The sequence below is a fragment of the Arachis ipaensis genome, chromosome B7, assembly GCF_059453495.1.
Source record: "Arachis ipaensis isolate K30076 ecotype BB chromosome B7, ASM5945349v1, whole genome shotgun sequence".
Lineage (NCBI taxonomy): Eukaryota > Viridiplantae > Streptophyta > Magnoliopsida > Fabales > Fabaceae > Arachis > Arachis ipaensis.
The window spans coordinates 30697498-30721071 of NC_142442.1; the positions used below are offsets into that span (position 1 = coordinate 30697498).

Consider the following 23574-nt stretch of genomic DNA (forward strand, 5'->3'; position numbering starts at 1 on the left):
ATAATAATAATAATAATAATAATAATAATAATAATAATAATAATATTCATATATTTATACGCATCGCTTTGGATTTATTATTATTATTACATGTTAAATATTATTTCGGGTTAATCCATTAATCCATCTAATCTAATGTCATTCTTTGTATCCGGGTCAAGGGGGCCCAAATATTATCACTGATGACGGGCTCGGTTCTTTGGATCTTATAACAATAACGACATTTGCTCAATTTGTTAGTTCAGTTGTTAGGTGATATTATTATTTAATTTCGAATTTATAATAATAATAATAATAATAATAATAATAATAATATTCATATATTTATACGCACCGCTTAGGCTTTATTATAAATATGTCAATGATAGGCATAGTCATATACTAATTTAATTTCGGTATATGCTACATCACTTTCTCATAGCAAAATATTCCTCACCCTCCCCCACCATTCCCCACCCTTCCCCAGTTTCCCCGGACTTTTGGATTTATATTTGTCATGCGGTCGCTTTCTTCAATGATTCAAAAGTTTATTTTCACCTTGGTGGACCATGGGTGAGTGACCAATATTTATCTTGCTTCCCATTTATGTTCAGACACACATGTCTATTTGTGCCTTTTATAGCATTTTTATGTTGATACGCTAACCCAATATGTGAGGTCCTTTTTCCGTACACAGCATTTGATATCGTTACTCTTTTTGTGAAGTATGTGCCTTTGGCTATCTGCTGACTCAAGCAAAAATGGTGATCCCAACCCTGATTTCTATAGACTTCTCTTCCTTGCATTGGATCTCGTGCTGCGTCAATACCATCCCTTATTCATATATGCTAATATTCTTATGAAGCCTCTTCTTTTATGGACTGCAAAACTCCTTTCATTTGTTTTTTCCTTAATTTCCTCATGCGTCATTTTTCCCAGTTTTGTTTAATTTATGTCATATATTTATATTTATATATAACACCTTATATACATGATATATATTGTGTACATAATGATAAAGTGAAAAGTTTTGGATCATATATATATATATATATTGCCATTAATGAAAAGGTCTTCATCCACGTACTTATACTTGCCTATTCTAATTTCATAAATATATCAAGGTATGAGTTTGACGTCCACAACTACGTGTATATATATATATATATATGTTTTTTCAGAGACGAGTTACAATTCTCGGTCCTTTTTATCGTGCTTTTTGTCATGAATTGGGTGATTTCATGATGTTTAAGGACAACCATGGAAATGAGTTTTGCATTATGTTAGACAAGGTTGGTAACAATGCATTTTTCTCCGAAGAATTTCGTTCTATGGTTGCCGCCTATAATATCAGGCATGGGGCTTGGTTGCGCACCTACTACCAAGGTGATGGTGCTCTATGCATCTCTATAAGGAACCTTGATGGATCCCGCATTGTTTATCCAATACCACATACTCGAAGCAGCTCCACTGGTCCAACACTGAGTAGCATGGATCCGCGTCGTCTAGGCGCCCTTTCTAGTGATGTGGTTCAGACGGGCGATGTTATACCTCCATTTGCCATCGGATATACTCCTCCCCCATCTCCTATACGTAGCAACACCAGCGGCAGTCCACAATACCGAACCAACAGCCTTGGTTGTCCTGTATATTTTGCTTCGACGGCTTCCCATGCAAGTCTAGTTAGCCAAGTCGACATCGGTTCGCCAAGGCGAGCACATAGTCCATCGGTTGCACGAGGTAATTGCCACATTTATTTATTTTTCTTTTTTAGTCACCCAGGATAGCATAATCTAATAATATATGTAACCAACCCTAGGACCAATATAATACTTGATTTTTATAGTTGGTTGATTAATGATTTTTTTCCTAATATATAATACAGTCCATATAAATATTATCATTTTAGACTAGTAATAATTTATACTTATTAAAGTTTATACATGTGAATTAATACAGTTTGTATCTATATTTAAGAGGGACACCTTGGTTTCGAGTGTCGAAGGCATAGGTATTCCAATTGAGTCGTTTGATTTTTTGCCCACCAAGGATATCCTATCTTCAGTTAGAGATGACTTATTTCTTATTGGTATGCACATTGGTGTCCTCACTGTGTCACCCACATTCATGTTATCTACCTAGAATATCATTTCTTTACCTCTTCCAAATGTTTGTTAATGCCATCTTATATTGTGTTTATCTTGCTTAGATTTTATTGGTCTCCTGTCTGCAAAGAGTGACTTAATACCTTTTGAAAAAAAGGCACAGAAATCACACTACATGAAAATTGAGCTCGATGATCTAAGGTCAGTTTTTTCATTTTATTGTGCACAAAAGTTTGGCATTCACGTAATATACCACATTTTATAATTACTGCTGATTGTGGCATATATTGATTTTCACTATTTTATGTCAATCCCCATGAAAATACTTGTGGACCCAAAAGTGGCAGTGAGAAGTTATCATGCACCTTATGGGAGAATTATGCATCTGACTTTGTCACTCTTCTTGATGCTAACAAGGCCACCGAATATATAATTGTGCCTCAATTTGCAAAGATGAAGTTCTACAATGGTATATTTAAAGTTGGCAAATTTGCAAAAAACATGCTTATGTGTAACCAACTATTTATCGAATCAAATGCAATTTTCTTTCAGGTGTTATGACTATCACCAACACAAACTTCACAACAAAGATCATGGTGAATGTTGACCTAGATGTGGTTAAGAAATTTTGTCAAAAGTCTGGTTCCTTAACAAAGCCTTTCGTTTTTGTTCAATTATCTTTAACAAACGAGTTAACGCATTTAAATCTTAGTTGTGATCTAATGACATCTTTTTTTTTTCAAATAAGGCTGATTGGACTTGGTGGCAAGCATAGCACCAACGTTGATGTTATAGGCCGGGTAGTAAGGCATTCTCCTACTAAAGATTTTCTCAGCCTTACCCCGTATGCATCAATCTATCAGATAAAGCAAATTGTTGAGGTGTGTTTATTCGGTGCTTCCTATTTTAAACCAGTATCCCTACACCCTTTTTCATATGATGTTGGTAGATACCTACATGATACAATTCAATCTATGCGTTCCCTCTTTACATGGGATACATGGTCATTTGAACAATTTTTGTAACGATTTCCTAACTCCATTTGTTTTTTTTTTTTTGTATCCATTCTTTCCTATAGAAATCGACCTATGTGACTTGTGGGACTATTATCGACATTGATAGAAATCATACATGGTGGTACAAGGCTTGCAGGCAATGCACACAGGGGCTGGAGTCACTCACTGACCAATTTTATTGTGCCAAATGCGACGTTTACGCCTCAACTTTTGTAGCAAGGTTGGTGACCATTCGTGCGTGGTATTTTTCTTCCTTTGTTCTCTCCTTATAGTTAAAAACTTGCACCGTGTTTTATTGATTGATGCGATGCTACAATTGACTTTCGTACTTACGAACGGATTCATTGCAAGTCTGTTATCATGACTGATTCTGCTAAGCACGTTTGTGTCGTCACCAAACATGACCTTCTATTTCATTGTGAATTTACTTGTGCCTGAAGGTTTTGCATTCATGTTCAGGTTGTGGGCGACTCCGATACAGCAACCTTTGTGCTCTTTGAGAATTCTGCCTCAAAGTTCTTAGGTTTCTTTGCCACTGATATCCGTAGGATCTGCTTGCTAAGGTTCTTGATTTGTAGTTTTTTTTTTCTTTTTACCTTAAAATTTGTGAACTCTTCTCTTGAAGACTGACCTGTTCTTTTTTGCACAAAAAGGGTTATGGAAGGAATCATTTCCCAGGGGAGCTGAATGCACAAATTGGGAAGACACTCCTTTTCAAGCTAACTGCTAGGCATGATAGCCTGAATACATTTCAGGCGTGCGTGATCACCATGTCTAGGATATGTTCTGATTCGGAAATTATCACGTCACTTGCTTCATAAAACAATATTAATTTGGTACGTTACTTTGATTAATAGATGAACGCATTTTTGTTTGCATTTCTAATTCAACTGTTGGAAACTTCTGTGTTGATTAGCGATTTCCAATTTGACTCTCATGTGCCTCAGGATGCGTTGTAGAAGGTGGCCATAACTCCGGCCGATCGCATTGAAGAATTGCTCGAACTAGCGGCATCGGTGGGGTTGCCGGTTCCATCACCCCTCTGATCTCGAAGGCCGCAACTATTTGCGTCGTGGACTCTGGATTCATGGTCACACATACACCTGTGAAGCAGATCTGTATTAGATCCGATGATAGCAGCTCCTCTCGTGCTCCATGCACTACATCCAAGAGTGTACTGCCTGCGTTTGAGAAGTGCATGCCAAAGAATGCCAATGATCCTGGAGATGAGGATATCTGAGCCTGTCGTCACTTGGTTCATGATAGAGCTCTTATAAAAATAAATCCAGCCGAACTAATCGGCGTTAAATAAAGAGCTTTGCATTTTTCGTTTTATGCAATTGATATGGACTTTCCGCTTTAAGTCTGTTCCAGTTACTATGTGCCTTATGTTACCCTGACCAGATTACTATAATGCTTCCTTAGTCTTTCTAATGTTACAGTTGAAACTGTTAATTATTTTTCCACTTACACATCAGCAAGGTTTATCTCAACTACAGATTCACGGTGTAACGGCTCATGTTTGTCATTTTTAGTGATTTTGAACGGTCAAATGTTAAAATATACTAGTCAATCTTGATGGGGCTGTTGGCGTAGTCTGGATTGAAGTGCCGCATATTAGTACCATGGTCCGTTTATACCATCGTCAGTTTATACCATCGTCAGTTTATGCGTCAATGTGGGGTTATATTCTCCTTTATGTGTTATGTCACTTCTACATATGGTAATCAAAATATAACTGATGTGGATAACATCTCACTGTTTTTTTTTTCTTTTTTTGTTCTGTTATTCCATGCAACCAAATGAAAGTATGATGTTAAATATCAAATTACACAACGGGCTTTGTTTATTCACCTTGCTTTCCTGTGCCCTGGGTAGTTTGTTAGTTACTGTATCTGCTATTAAAAGATCAGCTAATTTTTTCCTGAATTATTTATGCTGGGAAGCAGTTCGGTTAGCTGACTAATGGACATTTGTATAAAGCAGGGGGCTCATTGATGTTCTCTCTTTGTTAATTATTGATTAATTACTATTGACATTGTTTAATGTTCTGGAGTTTCATGATCACACCACCAACGAATAGCCATTTCATTTACATCTCACGCGCTCCCACATTTACATGTCTGTGTTGTGCATCATGGTAGATGCATCAACAAACAGTCGCTTACAATGTGTTTCCCGAGGCTTCTTACACATTAGTTGCATATAATCTCTGTTGGAAAGGAATCTCTTGCACTACCTCCTTTACGAGTAATTACGATCTGCACGATTGACTGTATAGTTTTCTTCAATTATCCTTCAAAAGCTAATGAATATCAGTTAAACGCAATGAATATCCAACCCAAAAACCACATGCCCGGAGTTGCCAACGACAAAAAGTATCAGATTCACCTATAACATGTCCTGTCCTTGCTGATGCATAAGAATGTATATCAGTTAAACGCACACCCAATCGACCATACTGTCAGATTATTCACACGATTAAATTTCAATAAGCCTCACGTCCTTCATACACACAATCCACAATAACCTTTGCCAACTCCTCTTTGCTCTATAAGCATAGAGCGCACATTATTTAACCTGAGTGTAACAGCGTAAATTTAATATGTTGTGCTGGGTATGTCCTTTGTGTAGGACCATCAAGCTTTTTTTCATAAAAAATTCAAGGTACAGTAGTCAAACCAAACTTTTGGTTACCCGAACTCCTGTATTCATGTTCCAGTCTTCCTTTTGATATTACAAATAACAATCTTTTTGCTATTACAATTTGTCCCTATGAGCCAGCTTCATCCTTTGTTTTTTTTTTTTGTCATTTCGAGGTCATCGGTCGAATATGTCTTGGCCTCATCGTATTTTCAATCTCTTGGAGTCACAAAATGGCGAGTTGATCCATTCCCTTTGTGAAGTGGTTTCTATTACTTCATGGTCAAAGTTAAACCAAACTGCTGACCACAGTTGGGTTTTATTGTCCAAGTTTGACCTTTTTCTGAGACAGCGCTTTCAGTCTTCCCCCAGCTTGCCATTCTTTGCTGACTTTTAGCATTGCGTGTTGTCGTTCCTAGCGTGCCAAGCTGTCTTGAATTTTGGCATTATCTGAAATGATTTTGCACAGCTGTCTCAAAATTCTTCCCCACGTCTAGCATTTTTGCCAAAGGTTTCCACTTTCCTTCCGCTGGCCTGGTTCCATGGACCACCATGCTAAGTTCGCACGGCAACGACGGATGAATTTGCTGAGCAATAAGAGGCGACAAGTTAACGAGTTGATGAGCACATCCGGCCCCAAGAATGGTTTGTAATCGGTTATCTGTTGGTAAATTCGCTCCCTGTTCACCCTCATTTTGCTATGCTATCTTTCTTTTGTGCATGATCCATGCTTTTCATACGATGAAACAAGTGACCTTATGTTGGCAGTTTTGCAAACATCTGAGGTCGTTAGTCTCCTGATTTGTTTATCTATGACTTATTAACTTTTAACTTTGATTTATGTTGTTGCAGCTGATCCTAACATACAGATATATGAGCCGCCCCAGAACAATATGGGTGTGCCGGAACATTCACCCGCCACCGTTGGTGCAGTGCAAGGTTACCTTTACTTCATTATTTGAACATGGTTCTCTTTGTAAATTCATTCTGTGGTTCATTGACTTTTGATCAAAAGTTAGGGTTGACGATTGGATTCTACCAGTAAAGAATTTTTATAAAAATAATCGCGTTGTAAGTATAGTTTCTAAACCAACAGAGAATCCTTTCGTACAAAAGTTTTGGTTGTCACTTAAGCAAACCCAATAAAAATAATAAACCGAAGTATTGAAATCTCGGGTCTTCTTTTCAAGGAATTGCAGGGAAGTATGATTTATTATTGGTTATGGAAAAAGGTGTATTTTTAGATTTTTAAAATAAGGAACAAGTAATTTAAATGACAAGAAAAATAAATTAATAATTATAAAAATCTCTTGCAAGGTATAAGAACTGGAAATCCTATCCTAGTTATTCTTATCAGGTGTGGTGAGAATTAGATTTTGCTCCCACTTAGTTAACCCTTACTAAATAAAGGAAAGTCAAGTGGACCAATCAATTTGATCCTCAAGTCCTAGTCAACTCCTGTGGAAAGACTAGCTTTAGAGCGATCCAAATCAATCAGCAATTTCCAATTTTCAATCAACTGCTGAGTCCGATAACTTAAGTGTTACCAATTACTTAACCAAAGCAAAAAGGGAATAAAAATCTAAATTAAATTGAAGGCATTATAAATAGATTAAAACAATCATAAATCTGAAATATCTCAAATTATTAATTAAGAAAATCCTATCATGAAGGGTTCATAAGCCAATTTGGCAACATAAGTAATTAACAAATAAAAGCATTAGAGTATCTAAAAGTAGAAGAGAACATAAAATTAAAGGAATATTGAACCTGGATTGAAGAAAATGAAGGAATCCTAATCCTAAATCCTAAGAGAGAGGAGAGAGCCTCTCTCTCTCTCTCTAAAACTACATCTAAAACCTAAAAATTGTGAATATGAAAGTTGTCTATGTTGTTGTGTCTTTTTTTTTGTTGTATGAATGGATGGATTTTCCCACTTTATAGCCTCTAATCTGTGTGTTCTGGGCCGAAAACTGGGTCAAAAACAGCCCAAAAATCACCCCCAGCAATTTCTGGTACGTACAGGTCGCTGCAAAGTCACGCGGAAGCGTCGTCCACGCGTTAGCGTGGATTGGGTTTTTGCCAGGTCACGCATCCGCGTGATCCACGCGTGCGCGTCGCCTAGCATCGGGGCAGCTATGGCAAATTATATATCAGTTCGGATCCCCGGATGTTAGCTTTTTAACGCAACTGGAACCGCGTCATTTGGACCTCTGTAGCTGAAGTTATGGTTGATTTAGTATGAAGAGGTCAGGCTAGACAGCTTTAGCAGTTCCTTCAGATTCTTGTATTCCTTCCACTTTTGCATGCTTCCTTTCCATCCTCTAAGCCATTCCTACCCTATAAACTCTGAAATCACTTAACACACATATCAAGGTATCGAATGGTAATAAGAGGGAATTAATTTTTGGTAATTTAAAGGCTTGGGAAGCAAGTTTCCAATTATAGAACAAAATTAGGAAGGAAAATATAAAACCATGCAATTTATATGAATAAGTGTGTAAAGAGTTGATGAAAACCACTCAAATTAGCACAAGATAAACCATAAAATAGTGGTTTATCAACCTCCCCACACTTAAACATTAGCATGTCCTCATACTATGCTCAAGAGAAACTATAAGAGTGAAGAGGAATGGTAGAATGTATGAAATGCAACCTATCTATATGAATACAACTACATGCTAAGATGTTTCTACCTACTTGGTTAAAAGTAAATAAATTCTCCAAGAATAAATATGAACTGGCTTTCACTAATTCAAATCATAAAAATGAATTACAAATAGACTTGCAAGAAGAAGATAGCTCATGAAAGTCGGGAACAAAGAATCGAGCATCAAACCCTCACCGGAAGTGTATACACTCTAATCACTCAAGTGTTTAAGGTTCGACTCTCTCAATTCTCTACTAACCTTGCTTTCTAAGGCTTGCTTTTCTTCTAACAATCAACAAAAATTTAATGCACAGATACACATATCAAGAGGTCTTTTAAGGGTTGTAATGGGGTTAGGGTCAAGGTAGGATTGTATTTGGTCAAGTGGACAAAAATCTGAATCCTTAATTAACTTAAACTTTTCACCTAACTTTAGACAATCCATGTAATCATAATACCACATCTAACTATCCATTAACCATGTTTACCACATATTCATGCATCCTAATTTCAAGTACAGTACATATGCATTGCTTTAGCACTTACTTTGGGGCATTTTGTCCCCTTTTTACTTATTTGCTCTTTTTCTTTTCTTTTTCTCTCTTTTTTATCTTTTTCTATTTTTTTATTTTTCTTTTCTTTTGTTTTTCTTAATGCATATGATTAAAGTATTGAATGCATAAACATGTCCTCAACACTCTTTTTCACATTTTCTCAAGAATATACAACACCCAATTCTCAAACCAACTATTTTCAATCCTAATTTCCCCACACTTAATTCATGAGCACTCTCACTAGTCTAAGCTAACCAAGGATTCAAATTAAGGACATTATTATTTTCCGCTTAGAGTTAATGATGTGCTAAAGTAAAGAATAAAGGGGTATAATAGCCTCAACATTGGTTTGCAAAGGATAATGAAAGGGTAAGGCCATATGGGTATGTAAGCTCAGTGAAACAAAGGCCTCAATCATGTAAGTGTATGCATACATCAAACCATGGAAATATATAATTAATCAAGACAAAGATCACAATTTTAGAGAGAATAACACACACCAAATATAAAATATTGGTTGATAAAATACAACCAATCAAATAGGCTCAAAATCTCACAGGTTTTGTATGTTCGAGCTCTAAACCATGTTCCAGTATAATATTTCTTCAAACAAGTTTATCCAAAAATTTTAAATCAAATTAGTGAAATGTTATAAAAAGTTTCTTGAAAAAGAAAATATTACTTCAACCAAGCAGTGGTAGAATATGCACAAAATCAAACAAACATGCAAATGCAACAATGAATTACAAAGAAAATTTAAACATTGGTGTTGAGAAGGAAATAACTAACCCATGGAGATCGGTATCGACCTCCCCACACTTAAAGATTGCACCGTCCTCGGTGCATGCTAAAGATATGCAAGTGGACGGGTTGCTCCAACTGATGCTTTTCTCCATAGATTGTGCAGATGGACTTGTCTATTGCCCCATGTAAAAGTTTTCCGTTTTCTTTCCTCAGTGGACATCCTGAAAGAAGAGGAAAAAGAAGAAAAGTAACACAGAAATAAAGATAAGAGAACAAACAAAATATGGTTGGGTTAATTCCAAATAATGAGGGTCTCAATTACATGGTAGCTACAACATGCAAGTGAGAAGACAGTAGAAGCAAACGGCATATCAGTAGTGCAAAAATTGCAGCAATGGGGAATAGGCAGTATAAATTTATGTCAATGCAAAAGGAGCACAGGTATCATAAAAATTGTCATTTGACAAATAAATAAAATCACCCAATCAATGTAAAACAAGTCACTAAGTACCAAAATAATACCAGAAAAGACATAACAGTTGAATAAGAAAATTTAACACCATTGGAAAAATAATAGACTTAGAAAAGAAAATAAAAATATCCACAAAATTAAAATGCAATGAATGAAAGTATTCAAATAAATTAAATAAAATAGAATGAAAGTGAAGAGTGATGAGAAGGTAAAGAGATGAAGAAGAAGAAAGTAAGAAAGGAAGAAGAAAGAATAAGAAAAGATAGAAGAAGAAAGAATGATAATAGAAAGATTTGTAGGATTGGAGAAGAAAAGATAGGAATTATGGCGCTGATCTGGATAAATTGTGCGTTGCATGCGACGCGGGCGCATGGGGCACGCGGTCGCGTGATGTGCGATATTTTTCAAGTGATGCGGACGCGTGGGTCACGCGGTCGCGTGACATGATTCGTGCTAGTGGCGCGAGAGAAGCCGTGCATGCGCGCAACTTTCTGTTTTGAATGCATTTGCCAAAATTTAGGGTGACGCATTCGCGTGGGTGACGCGATCGCGTGAATGGCCATATTTTGAAAATGACGCGGACGCGTGGGGCACGCATTCGCGTGATAGGGCTTGTGCTTCTAGCACCTTTCCAGCCTAACTCCATCATAACTCTCTGCCATACACCTCTTTACGTTGATTTTGCAGGGTCACGCATTCGCGTGGGTGACGCGGACGCGTGGGAGGGCTGGTTTCGCAAACAACGTGAACGCGTCAAGGACGTGTTTGCGTGAACGCGTTGGTGCCTAAGGCACGCCTCCAGCCACACTTTCACGTGACTCTCTGCTTCTTTTCTTCTCGTGTCCAAGGCACACATGACGCGGATGCGTCAGCGACGCTTGCGCGTCGCGTGCGAATTTTTTTTATGCAGTATGCAGAATGCAAAATGCATAATACAGATGAGTATACAGAAATTATGAATGAACACGAGTGAAAATAAAATAAAACTAAGAACAAAAAGGAAAGAATATACCATGGTGGGTTGTCTCCCACCTAGCACTTTTAGTTAAAGTCCTTAAGTTGGACATTTGGTGAGTCCCTTGTTATGGTGGCTTGTGCTTGAACTCATCCAGGAATCTCCACCAATATTTGTGATTCCAATTGCCTCTGAGATCCCAAACTAGGAGTATAAAGCCTTCAAGCAAGTCAACGCAAGTGACAAGGCCCCAAGAGTGTTGATTGCCAGAATGAATTCCGGGGTCCCAAACCTTGCTTTTGCACCCGTCTTCTTGTTGATCATCATTTTTCCACTTGGGTGGTGAACAGTCGGAATTCTCACTATAGCAGCCAAACAACTTCCTAGACCCATTCAGTTGAGCTTTATACTAACCCTTATACTTCAATTTGGAACATGCAACCATATTGAACCTTGCATGACAACTCTTACCACTAACCATCTCCCTCTTACTCTTATAGCCACAAAGAGCTCTAAGTTGCTCATCCGTCTCAAGTAAAGCATATTCAAGTGAGCTAATTAAGCTTAAAGATGAAAGATTTACCCACTTGAATGAAGGGATGGATGGTGATGGCTTTGGGGGAGAGGTCTCCAACAATTTTGGCAAGGTGATTTCCAGCTCCATTCCCTTGAGCTCTTCCTTGACAACTTCCACCTCTTTGCAAGCTTCTTCAATTTCAACCTCTTCCTCTTGGTAGCTTTCTTCCAATTCAATCTCTTCTTCATTGTTCACCAAGGGTATGGGAGGTTGTGCTTCTTCTTCTTTGATCTCCATATCTAGTCCAATGGGAGAGGATTCAAATGTAGATAAGAATTCATTAATGATTGAATCCATCTCTTGATCATCCCCTTCAAAGTCTTCAACCATGATATGTCTTGGAGGTTGTACACCCTCCTCAACATCAATTTCAAACATCTTGGAAGGAGGCTCTAGGACTTGACTTTCCCATGGACGTTTAGCATTTTCTAAGTCTTCAACCGCTTCTTCCTCTTCAATAATTACGGCTTCCTCCAGTTGTTCTAGTACAAAATCAAACTCCTCCTTGATGTCTTCCACTTCATGACAATTTTTCTCAAGGGTGGTGGTGCACCAGAGCTTGAGGGCTGAGTATTCGAGGTAGAGGATTGGTCCATACGGGATATAAGTGCTTGAAGAGTAGAGGTGAGACTAGTGATAGAGGTAAGTGTGGTATGAAGCTCTGTTTGCCCTTGGTGAATAACACCAAGGGTGTTGTCATCCAGTGAAGGTTGGGGTGGATATGGGTTAGGGTCATATGGAGGTGAATGGTGTAAAGGGGCTTATGAGTATGGTGGTTCAAAGGTGTGTTGGGGAGGTGGTTCATAAGCATATGATGAGGCTTGTTGGTAACAACAAGGGGGTCCACCATATCTATCATCTTGGTATGCACCTTGGAATGGCTCCTGACCATAGTAATTTGGTGGATGTTGGTTGTCACGGAGGGGTCCACCATATCTAATGTCTGGGCATGCATTGTAGGATGGTCGTTGTCCATGGTATCTTGGAAGGTGTTGTTGCCGAAAGGGTTGATCAGATCCTCGTGGCTCCTTCCATCTTTGATTGTTTCGACCTTGATGCATGTTCCTGTTATAGCTTCCATTCCTTCCAACAACATTAGAACCAAACTTGAAACCAGAGGTGTGAGAATTCATAGTAGCAAAAGAAAATAAAAATAAAAACTAATAAAAAAATTAATGAAAATAAACTCCTAAAACCAGAAACACTGACAACAATATAAGATAAAGATTTGAAAAAGGTTTAAATTTTGAAAAGGTTTGATTTTTAAAATTTAAAATTTAAATTTTTGGAATTTGAATTTTGAATTTCGGAATTTAAATATTGAAATTTGAAATTTGATTTTGAAATAAGATAAGATAAGATTTTGAAAAAGATATAATTTTTGAAAAAGATTTGAATTTTGAAATTTAAAACTAAGATAAGATAAGATAAAAATTTTAAAATAAAAATCTGAATTTTTTTTTTGTAATTTTCGAAAAAATCAATTAAAATAAAGAGAAAAGATATTTTTTAATTTAATGAGGAAAGAGAAAAACAATAAAATGACACCAAACTTAAAATTTTTAGATCAAAACGAAGAAAACAACCAAAAACAACTTGAAGGTCAAGATGAACACGAAGAACAACTTGAAATCAAGAAAGAACAAGGAACATTATTTTCGAAAATTTTAATAACTAAATAAAAACTAATAACCTCTTAATTTACGAAAAAGCAAAAAATAAAAACAAAAATAAAAATAAATAAACAAGCAAAAAGCAAATATTTACAATAACCAATAATAAGGCACACGTTTGCAATTCCCCGGCAACGGCGCCATTTTTTGACGATTGGATTCTGCCAGTAAAGAATTTTTATAAAAATAATCGCGTTGTAAGTATAGTTTCTAAACCAACAGAGAATCCTTTTGTACAAAATTTTTGGTTGTCACTTAAGCAAATCCAATAAAAATAATAAACCGAAGTATTGAAACCTCGGGTCGCTTCTCAAGGAATTGCAGGGAAGTATGATTTATTATTGGTTATGGAAAAAAGGTGTATTTTTGGGTTTTTAAAATAAGGAACAAGTAATTTAAATGATAAGAAAAATAAATTAATAATTATAAAAATCTCTTGCAAGGTATAAGAACTGGAAATCATATCCTAGTTATCCTTATCAGGTGTGGTGAGAATTGGATTTTGCTCCCACTTAGTTAACCCTTACTAAATAAAGGAAATTCAAGTGGACCAATCAATTTGATCCTCAAGTCCTAGTCAACTCCTATGGAAATACTAGGTTTAGAGCGATCCAAATCAATCAGCAATTCCCAATTTTCAATCAACTGCTGAGTCCGATAACTCAAGTGTTACCAATTACTTAACCAAAGCAAAAAAGGAATAAAAATCTAAATTAAATTGAACGCATTATAAATAGAGTAAAACAATCATAAATCTGAAATATCTCAAATTATTAATTAAGAAAATCCTAACATGAAGGGTTCATAAGCCAATTTGGCAACATAAGTAATTAACAAATAAAAGTATTAGAGTATCTAAAAGTAGAAGAGAACATAAAATTAAAGGAATATTGAACCTGGATTGAAGAAAACGAAGGAATCCTAATCCTAAATCCTAAGAGAGAGGAGAGAGCCTCTCTCTCTCTCTCTCTCTAAAACTACATCTAAAACCTAAAACTTGTGAATATGAAAGTTGTCTATGTTGTTGTGTCTTTTTTTGTTGTATGAATGGATGGATTCCCCACTTTATAGCCTCTAATCTGTGTGTTCTGAGCCAAAAACTGGGTCAAAAACAGCTCAGAAATCGCCCCCAGCGATTTCTGGTACGTACAGGTCGCTGCAAAGTCACGCGGAAGCGTCGTCCACGCGTTAGCGTGGATTGGGTTTTTGCCAGGTCACGTGTCCGCGTGATCCACGCGTGCGCGTCGCCTGGCTTCAAGGCAGCTATGGTAAATTATATATCATTTCGAAGTCCCGGATGTTAGCTTTCCAACGCAACTAGAACCGCGTCATTTGGACCTCTGTAGCTCAAGTTATGGTCAATTTAGTACGAAGATGTCAGGCTGGACAGCTTTAGCAGTTCCTTCAGATTCTTGTATTCCTTCCACTTTTGCATGCTTCCTTTCCATCCTCTAAGCCATTCCTACCCTATAAACTCTGAAATCACTTAACACACATATCAAGGCATCGAATGGGGATAAGAGGGAATTAATTTTTGGTAATTTAAAGGCTTGGGAAGCAAGTTTCCAATTATAGAACAAAATTAGGAAGGAAAATATAAAACCATGCAATTTATATGAATAAGTGAGTAAAGAGTTGATGAAAACCACTCAAATTAGCACAAGATAAACCATAAAATAGTGGTTTATCAAGGGTATTCCCCCCACATGCGTGAATTACCGCTGATCTCTCTTAGTTGGTGTGATCACTCCTGCTATTTACTTGGCGTTGTTCATAATCTTTTTTTTCCTGTCCGACAACACCATCTTAGTTTCTCCCTCCATGTCTAACACCATGTTTCCCTTGCAGGTTCGTCCCCATGCAACGTTTCTAAGATCAGGGGCAAACACAAGCGTGCCATAACACGTAGCACGTAAGTAATGCCTGAATAAGCTCTTTCCCTAAAAACTCTGACGTCGGTAATTAGGTCACACTACAACCATTTCTTCGCATTAGTTGGTGCGATTTTGCTCATCATGACCATGGAAGCTGTTTCCCGAGCCATAACTGCAGCCACGGTTGTGCAATGCTCTTGCAGCGGATTGTTCCGCTCACTAACTCAACTTCTGTTAATTGCCTCAAATTCTACTCTTGCAATTGCTAACTAGTTCTGATCAAATACCCAAGCATGTTGCCAATTCTCCTTCATCCCAGTCCACAAATTGTCATCTGCCTGAGGCCAGCGATGTCCAAGTTCAAGTCTCTGATGCATCTGCTACTGAACCAGGAATTACCCTCAATGACTATGAGTTTTTCGTTACTTGGACCGATGCATGCACAACTACATCACTTGATTTTTCTTTATTGTCTATATCCACTAGATGTTTGGTCAATTGGGCTACCCATGCAAAGTTGTATTTTTTTGCGGGGTTAACATGTGGATGCATGAGCGCCTTGCGAAAGGTGGAGCCAATAACACTGTATTATTTTCCATTTGTTGTATGAGAGGGAAGATGACCCTGCCTTTGCTGCCGGTTTTGCCTCCATTATTGGTGTTGTTGTTGGATGGTGATGATGAACGAGTTGTGCATTATCAAAAACATATTAGGGCCTTCAATGGTATGTTTTCATTCACATCTATGGCTGGAAAGATTCAGTACACGCTTAACAAGGGATCTGCTCCTCCGATGTTTGTTATTAGTGGCCAAAATTACCATTCCATTGGGAGTTTGATGCCATAACAATCTAACAAGCCAAAGTTTGCACAACTCTATTTTTGTGATACGAAGAATGAAGTCCAAAACAGGATTGACGCAACTGGGTGAGTTGGTTTCATTGATCATTATTTTGAATTTCTCAACCGTTGATATTCTAACTACGTATCATATGCTTTATTGGGTTGTGACCTTGATTTATCCTTATGTCTTTTTTTTGTAGCCACTCTTATCAGCACAATTCAATTGATCAGATAATTGTGGCCGACCTCAGCAACATTCTTGATTCCCATAACTCTCTTGCTAAGTCTTTTCGGTATGCTAGGCAAAGGTTCGCTGAAGATTCAACCACTCTGCTACAGCTTCGTCTTATTAAGAATAGGAATACGGATGGTAGAAAATATAATCTACCATCTGCATCTGAAGTTGCAGCTCTTATTATAGGTGATTTTGATACGGAAAACCTTGCGAGGGATGTTATCATTCAGACACGTTCAAATCAGTTGAAAAGTATTGATGTTAATCATCCTCAGTACCTTGCTCTACAGTATCCCTTGCTATTTCTATACGGAGAAGATGGTTTTAGGAGCGACATCTTAATATCCGAAGAGAGATCTAAGCAAAATATACATAAACAAAAAACGATTAGCATGAGGGAATTTCTTTCTTTTCGAATTCAAATGACAGCACATGAGTCGCAAGTTCTTCTAAAATCAAGACGTTTGTTTCAACAGTTTTTGGTTGATAGTTACACTGTGGTAGAAGCTAAAAGACTACAATATCACAAGTACCACCAGAACAAGTTTTGCTCCCATCAACTGCAAGGGCTTCATGAGTGCCTAATTCATGGGGAAACACAAGCTGCCAGAATTGGCAAACGAGTTATCCTGCCATCGTCCTTTGTCGGTGGTCCCCGATACATGTACAACAATTGCAAAGATGCATTTGCTATGTGCAGGTATGCCGGTTATCCTAGCTATTTTATTACTATCATATGTAACCCAGAGTGGAACGAGATTAAAGAATGCGTTGCCAAATATTCATTAAAGCCAAGTGACAGGCCGGATATCATATCTAGAGTGTTTAAGATCAAGTTAGACGCATTACTAAAAGACTTAAAGGATGGGTCTATATTTGGAAAGCCAAAAGCAAGTAAGCTTTTTTCATTCAGTCTATTTCAAGTTCACACTTGCAGATTCGTCTTTTTTCGTCATTTGTTATTTCCCTCCCAACATAGCCTATTCTTTTTTCCTTTTCTTTGATTTAGTTATCTACACAGTTGAACTCCAGAAGCGTGGCCTTCCCCACTGTCACATTTTGTTGTTTATTCAGCCAAACGAGAAGCCTAGATCATCCGATGATATTGACCATCATATCTCAGCTGAGATACCTGATGAACACATGAAAAACTACACAGATTAGTCCAGAAGTTCATGGACCCTGTGGGGTTTTCAACACGAGCAGCCCATGTATGGTTAACAAAAATTGTTCCAAGTTCTATCTGATGGCATTCCGTGAGAAAACAACCATAGACAGTGTAGGTTTCCCCAAGTATAAACGTTCGGATAATGGCCGCACAACAAGCAAGAAAAATGTTGACGTCGACAATCGGTTCATTGTTCCGTGTAATGCGGCGCTGCTTCTTAAGTATGGTTGTCACATAAATGTCGAGTACACTTGCCAGACGTCAGCTATAAAGTATTTGTTTAAGTACGTCCACAAAGGTAATGACCGTGTCACAGCTTCATTTTTTCGATCTCATGATTCAGATGATTCGGTTGTCACTGTGGATGAAATCCAAAATTACTATGATTGCCGATATATATCTACCTACGAGGCATCCTGGAGGCTATTCGGTTTTGAGATTCAGTTCAAAGAGCCTAACGTCATACGCCTTCCATTCCACTTGCCGAATGAACATAATATTTTATACGAAGATCATCAGCTTATTGAAAATGTAATCGAGACTGCGGTTTCAAAGGATAGTATTTTTATTGGATGGTTGAAGGCTAACAAGGATTTTGATGCTGCCCGTACCCTTACCTACGCATAGATGCCATCATATTTTGTTTGGGATAAGCAAGGGCATATATGAAAGCCGCAGAAGCAAGGGCATGTGATTGGTCATCTCATACATATTCCTCACTCGCATGGAGAGGAGTACTGCCTTCGTTTGTTATTGAACTATCAAAAAGGGTGCCAGACATTTGCTGATATTCGTTCTGTTGGTGGCGTTATGTACGACACATTCAAAGAAGCCTGTTATGATCTCGGGTTGTTACAAGATGACAGGAAATTTATTGATGCAATTAATGAAGCCAGTTCATGGGCTTCACCAAATTATATCAGGAGGTTGTTTGCAATACTTTTGATGTCAAATAACATGGTCCGTCCCGACATGGTCTGGGAACAATGTTGGCAGCATTGTGCAGATGACAATTTTTGATAGAAGACATAACTTAGGTGAAGTTTGCATTTTTTTTTTGCACTATTATTTTGCTATTTCGCCAAACTCACACCTAGCTATTTACAAACTGCCCCATTCTTTTTTCATTATACTTCTGTGTTTTATGTATTTATTCTTTATCACCATGGCGAAGTAGTTTGTGATGTAACTCTCTTCTATTATGGGTTTAGGTTTCGAGCGTTCCGCTGATGAGATCAAGTCCACCACTCTCGCCAAAATTGAAAAATTGTTGCAGAGAATGGTAGGACACTAAAAGAATTTACTAACATGCCTTTTCCTGATTCGGTGGATTCGATTGAACCTCCCGACACAGTCTTCTTTGATGAGCTCAATTTTGATAAGATAGAGCTGGCAAGTATTTCTGTCGATTTAGTTTCCCTCTTGAATCGAGACCAGCGTGTCGCGTACGACACAATAGTCAATGCAGTCACTCGTGGCATGGGTGGTTTTTTCTTTGTTTATGGATATGGTGGAACTGGGAAGACTTTTCTATGGAATGTGCTTTCTGCTTCAATACGGTTGAAGGGTCATATTGTTCTCAACATGGCATCCAGTGGCATTGCAGCGCTGTTGTTGCCTAATGGGCGAACTGCTCATTCACGCTTTAAGGTTCCACTCAGTGTTAATCAAGATTCCATTTGTAATATAAAGCAAGGAACACCTCTCGCACATCTTATTTCATCTGCAAAATTAATTATATGGGACGAGGCACCTATGTTAAACAAATTTTGCTTTGAGGCTCTCGACAAGTGCCTTAAGGATGTTCTTCGTTTCAATCATGGATATAATCCCGATGCCCCATTTGGTGGAAAAGTTGTTGTTCTGGGAGGTGATTTCCTTCGGATATTGCCTGTGATTCCTCGTGGTTCCCGAGAGGAGATTGTTCATTCATGTATTAATGCTTCGAACTTGTGGCAATGTTGCCAGGTGTTGCAATTGGCCGAAAACATGAGGTTGGGCTGTGGTGCGCAAGATATCCACAATGTACAGTTAGAAGAATTTGCTGACTGGCTGCTTCAAATAGGTGACGGGTTACTCGGAGACAGTACCGATGGCAAATCGGTTATTAGAATACCCGACAACTTGCTATTGTATATTGAGTCTCCAGGTCTCCACGATTTGGTGTTGTTTGTTTATCCTAACATTTTACTCCATACTTCTAGCGTGGATTATTTTAAGGATAGGAGTATATTGGCACCAACACTTGATGTTGTTATTGAAGTTAACAATCATGTGATGTCTTTGATCCCTGGCAATGAAAGGGTTTACCTGAGCTCTGACACACTACTTAACGAAGATGGTCACTTAGAATCTGAATTATACACAATGAGCACAGAGTCGTTGAATGCGTTGAATTGTTCTGGAATTCCACAACACAGGTTAGTTCTTAAAATTGGTGTTCCTATGATGCTTCTTCGCAATATTGACCAATCTAATGGACTATGCAACAGTACGCGAATGTAAGTTAGACGACTTGGTGGCCATATCATTGAGTGCGTCATATTAGCAGGTCGTAATACTGGTGAAGTTGTCTTTATTCCCAGGATGAATATGGCCCCTAAGAATGAAACATTACCGATCAGGTTTATCTGGCGACAATTTTCGATTACGCTTTGCTTTGTGATGACCATAAACAAGTCCCAGGGACAAACACTGTCAACTGTTGGCGTGTATCTTCCAAGACGGCAAGACCTGTTTTCACTCATGGTCAGCTTTATATGTTGCACTCTCTCGGGTCAACAGTCATTCTGGTTTGAAGATATTAGTTATTGGCTATAACGGCACAGACTCAAATCATATTATTAATGTTGTCTACAGAGAGATTTTTACCAACTTACTGCATTCCATTCCGTCTTGAATGGTACGTTTGTTGTGTGTCTCTTTAGTCATCTTCTCAAGGTGCTATTTGCATTTCGTCTCTTTAAGACTGTAGTTAATTCTTGCGAATATGCTATTGTTGAATATTGCCACAACGGGATGTCGTTCTTTATGCTTAGAAGCCATTTCTTTTATGTGCCCGTGCCTGGCACGGATCTTAAAACTAGTTATAATCTTGTTTTAAGACTGATTTTAGTAAAAAGGTGTTGAATAAATAGCTGTCCACGTGTCAAGAACTTAAACATGTACTAGTTACTTATTATATATAGATAGAAATCATTTTACTTTTTCTTCTTCATGTTTCATTTTTTTCATCGATATCCTAAGAATATTTAAAAATTTTACTAAAATATCAATATTTTAATAATATTTAAAATTTTTCTAATAATAGTTTCTTGCAATAATGTACCTGAAAATGACTTATTCTCAACCCACTGTATATAACTATAATTGACTCTTCGTTATTATTTCTCATAATTATTATTATAGATTTTTTAATATATTGCTAATTTAAAGTTTTTACAAAGGTATTTAATTTATGGGAAAGAATATTTTTAAATAAAGAGTGAACATAGTTTTTTTATAAAATTAAAAGTTAAAAAAATATATATATGCAATACACATTTTCCTCCATTAATTTAACGAAAATCTTTACTCTTCACTAACGCTTTAGTTTATTAGATTTAATTTGTTAGAGAATTAGTTTTATAACTAACAATCAGCAAATAAAATAATGATGAATAAGCAAAAATTAAGAAAGAAAAGAGAAGTTTAAAACATAAAAATAAAAATATTAACTAAAAAAAGTTGATTCATAAAGGAGAAAAGATATATACCATTGGCATTTTGACAAGGAAAAAAAAAGAATCAAAACAAAAACAGATTGAGCAACCGCAAATGTCAAAGGAAGATGATTATTATTCAGAAAAAAAAGGGAAATCATCAGCTGAATCATTATACCAACAAATAAAGTTCACCATTATTTTTCAAAAAGGAAGGAATAGCTAAATAAAGTTAATTTTAGATTAGCTGCGTTAGTTTGATTTGGTAAATAGCTTAATCTAGATTATAATTAATTCCCTATGCTTATTATATAATATCATAATTCAGCTTTTTTTTTTTTTACCTTTTTTTTTAAAGTTCAGCCTGCGGTGATATTGAACTCCATTTAAAATCTCCGACATTTACTTAAATGGATCAGTGACCTAACCACTAAACTAACTCAACTTTATTAGAAAACTAAAGCTAGGCAAAATCTCTAATCCCTTTTATAACAAAATCTGTTGTCATCATAATCAGACATCAAATGCACCAGTGGGATCTACCTTCATGAAAAATTAAAGCCTCTGCTATTAGACTAAACACTAATCGCTTACATGATTAAGTTATTGCATTACAAGAACGAATGAAATATGGAAAAGAAAATCTAAAACAGAATGTACTAACAAGAAAAAGTTTATACTAAACATGAAGGATGAAACAATACTGAACAACTAATAAACCAATTTTCTAGCCTTAAAATTAAAAATAAACCAGAAAAGAATCTGAAGAAGAAGAGGAGGAGGATGATCTTGTGGAAGTAATAAAATGAAGGTTCCTAAGAGCTCCAAAACTTGTGCTGTGTCGCGGAAGGAACCGATCGGTCGCTCTTTTCAGAAATGCTGTGTATTCTCCTAATATCTGTGTCATAATCACCGCCATCATCATCTTCTTCTTCTTTTCTTGAAATCTCAGAGAGCTTCTTCTTAGGGAGGAGCCTTAAGAGGGTATCAGGGGTCCTTTATATAACTAAGTTATTTAATTTAATTTATTTTTCTTTATGAGTTTGGTAGCGATAACGTGTGGCCTTTTAAGTTTTAAGCCAATGGATTTTTGAAATATGTGGGGTTAATTTGGAAAACTATAATGATTCCATATTTCATAAAAGCAAAGGTAGTTAGGCAAAAAAGATTATAATTCTGGCACTTTCTGGTGCATGTTTCAGCAGTACATACACTACACAGTGAATTTTAGGCACATTTAATCATTAAATAGCTTTTACTATTACATGCTAATTACCACCATGCATGATGATAATAAATTGATCATACATGTTGATTGAGTTTTTTTATTTGCTGCTTCATAATCAAATTAATAAGGCTTAGCTAATTTTAATCAGAGTAATGATAGAAAACTAACACTATAGCAGTAAATTTCAGCCAATAACACTAAATAAGTTATCAAATAAATTCAGTATAAAGTCTATTATAGAGATTTTGTTGAGTTCGAATTTTAGACATTTCTTTTAATTGGGTTTCATATATTTTTATTTTTAAAAATTTCAGATGTTTTTTTTCTTATATTAAATATTGGTTGCAATGTTGGTTGTTTAGCATGACTTTCTCTTTTAATTATTATCTTGTAATTATAACTTAAAGTTAACGTTTCTTGATTTGTCATAAAAATGACATCTTGATCAAAGTCGTGTGAATAGAAAAAAGTTTAATTACATGAAGAAATTGCTACAGCCTAAGTATTTGACCTTAATAGATGTGGTAAACCTTCAAATCTCGTGGAAAAAATGTTCATATTAAATTAATGTTTAGTTGTACTTTGAACAAGATTGTCAATTAAAAATGAAGGATTTTACCTGCTTTGAATCATGTTAACCAAAGTCTTTAACAAACTTTGAATATATGATGATATGATTGACGTAGATTAACATTCACATGCTAGCTAGCTGTTTAATCACTAATTATACGCGTAAATGCCATAATAGTCATCACGGTTATGACGAATTTATTTTGTCATGTATTTTTGTGTGGTTTAATAATATATTTCCAACCAATTTAGGTTGGTTGAGTGGTCAACTCACTTGTTCGGTTAAACAAGTGTCGGGAATTCGAATCATGTCTTGTGCGTGCAGTAACCCATTGGCCAACAGCAGATCCTTAAATGGAGTTCGAATTCACAACGAATTAGTCTTTGACCTGTCAGGTTAAGGGATACAGTGGACAGCAAAAAGAATATTATATTTTCAATTTTGAAGAGTTGATTTGGCATGATCCTATTGGAAGAAACATTTGGATTGGATTGCAAGTTTTTGAAATTGAAGCATGATTGAAGCCACGAGGTTTGGTAGCGATGCATGTATTGGTGCGTGTGTTTTGGCTTTGGCTGCCTTCTTGT

The 23574-nt window shown here is 36.7% G+C and overlaps 4 protein-coding genes and 1 pseudogene across 4 annotated transcripts; all 5 read left to right on the forward strand.

Annotated features, from left to right (window-relative positions):
- Window positions 1–2537: 2537 nt before the first annotated feature.
- LOC148550719 (uncharacterized) lies at window positions 2538–4016 on the forward strand. The gene is made up of 6 exons (XM_088494593.1): window positions 2538–2553; window positions 2637–2721; window positions 2833–2965; window positions 3163–3320; window positions 3541–3644; window positions 3958–4016. Exons 1-6 carry the CDS (start codon window positions 2538–2540, stop codon window positions 4014–4016), a joined length of 555 nt encoding a protein of 184 aa, XP_088350719.1.
- Window positions 4017–6285: 2269 nt separating this feature from the next.
- On the forward strand, window positions 6286–17483 carry LOC107606946 (uncharacterized). Its single transcript, XM_088494594.1, has 7 exons — window positions 6286–6388; window positions 6596–6682; window positions 15217–15280; window positions 15516–15663; window positions 15729–16036; window positions 16285–17213; window positions 17329–17483. Exons 1-7 carry the CDS (start codon window positions 6286–6288, stop codon window positions 17481–17483), a joined length of 1794 nt encoding a protein of 597 aa, XP_088350720.1.
- An 82-nt stretch (window positions 17484–17565) lies between these two features.
- LOC148550720 (uncharacterized) lies at window positions 17566–18781 on the forward strand. Its single transcript, XM_088494595.1, has 3 exons — window positions 17566–18094; window positions 18257–18475; window positions 18699–18781. Exons 1-3 carry the CDS (start codon window positions 17566–17568, stop codon window positions 18779–18781), a joined length of 831 nt encoding a protein of 276 aa, XP_088350721.1.
- A 14-nt stretch (window positions 18782–18795) lies between these two features.
- Window positions 18796–19427, forward strand: LOC107606945 (uncharacterized). The gene is made up of 2 exons (XM_088494596.1): window positions 18796–19357; window positions 19405–19427. Exons 1-2 carry the CDS (start codon window positions 18796–18798, stop codon window positions 19425–19427), a joined length of 585 nt encoding a protein of 194 aa, XP_088350722.1.
- A 49-nt stretch (window positions 19428–19476) lies between these two features.
- Window positions 19477–20386, forward strand: LOC148550721 (uncharacterized; annotated as a pseudogene).
- Window positions 20387–23574: the final 3188 nt, after the last annotated feature.

Coding starts and splice junctions, on each gene's coding strand:
- LOC148550720 (XM_088494595.1), top strand. CDS start 17,566: ATGGCATTCCGTGAGAAAACAACCATAGACAGTGTAGGTTTCCCCAAG. Junction 18,095..18,256: donor CAAGGATTTTGATGCTGCCC/GTACCCTTACCT, acceptor ACTATCAAAAAG/GGTGCCAGACATTTGCTGAT. Junction 18,476..18,698: donor CGACATGGTCTGGGAACAAT/GTTGGCAGCATT, acceptor TTATGGGTTTAG/GTTTCGAGCGTTCCGCTGAT.
- LOC107606946 (XM_088494594.1), top strand. CDS start 6,286: ATGGACCACCATGCTAAGTTCGCACGGCAACGACGGATGAATTTGCTG. Junction 16,037..16,284: donor AAGGGATCTGCTCCTCCGAT/GTTTGTTATTAG, acceptor TTTTTTTTGTAG/CCACTCTTATCAGCACAATT. Junction 17,214..17,328: donor ATTTGGAAAGCCAAAAGCAA/GTAAGCTTTTTT, acceptor TCTTTGATTTAG/TTATCTACACAGTTGAACTC.
- LOC107606945 (XM_088494596.1), top strand. CDS start 18,796: ATGCCTTTTCCTGATTCGGTGGATTCGATTGAACCTCCCGACACAGTC. Junction 19,358..19,404: donor AAAAGTTGTTGTTCTGGGAG/GTGATTTCCTTC, acceptor GGTTCCCGAGAG/GAGATTGTTCATTCATGTAT.
- LOC148550719 (XM_088494593.1), top strand. Junction 3,321..3,540: donor GCCTCAACTTTTGTAGCAAG/GTTGGTGACCAT, acceptor TTGTGCCTGAAG/GTTTTGCATTCATGTTCAGG. Junction 3,645..3,957: donor TTTCTTTGCCACTGATATCC/GTAGGATCTGCT, acceptor TTTGATTAATAG/ATGAACGCATTTTTGTTTGC.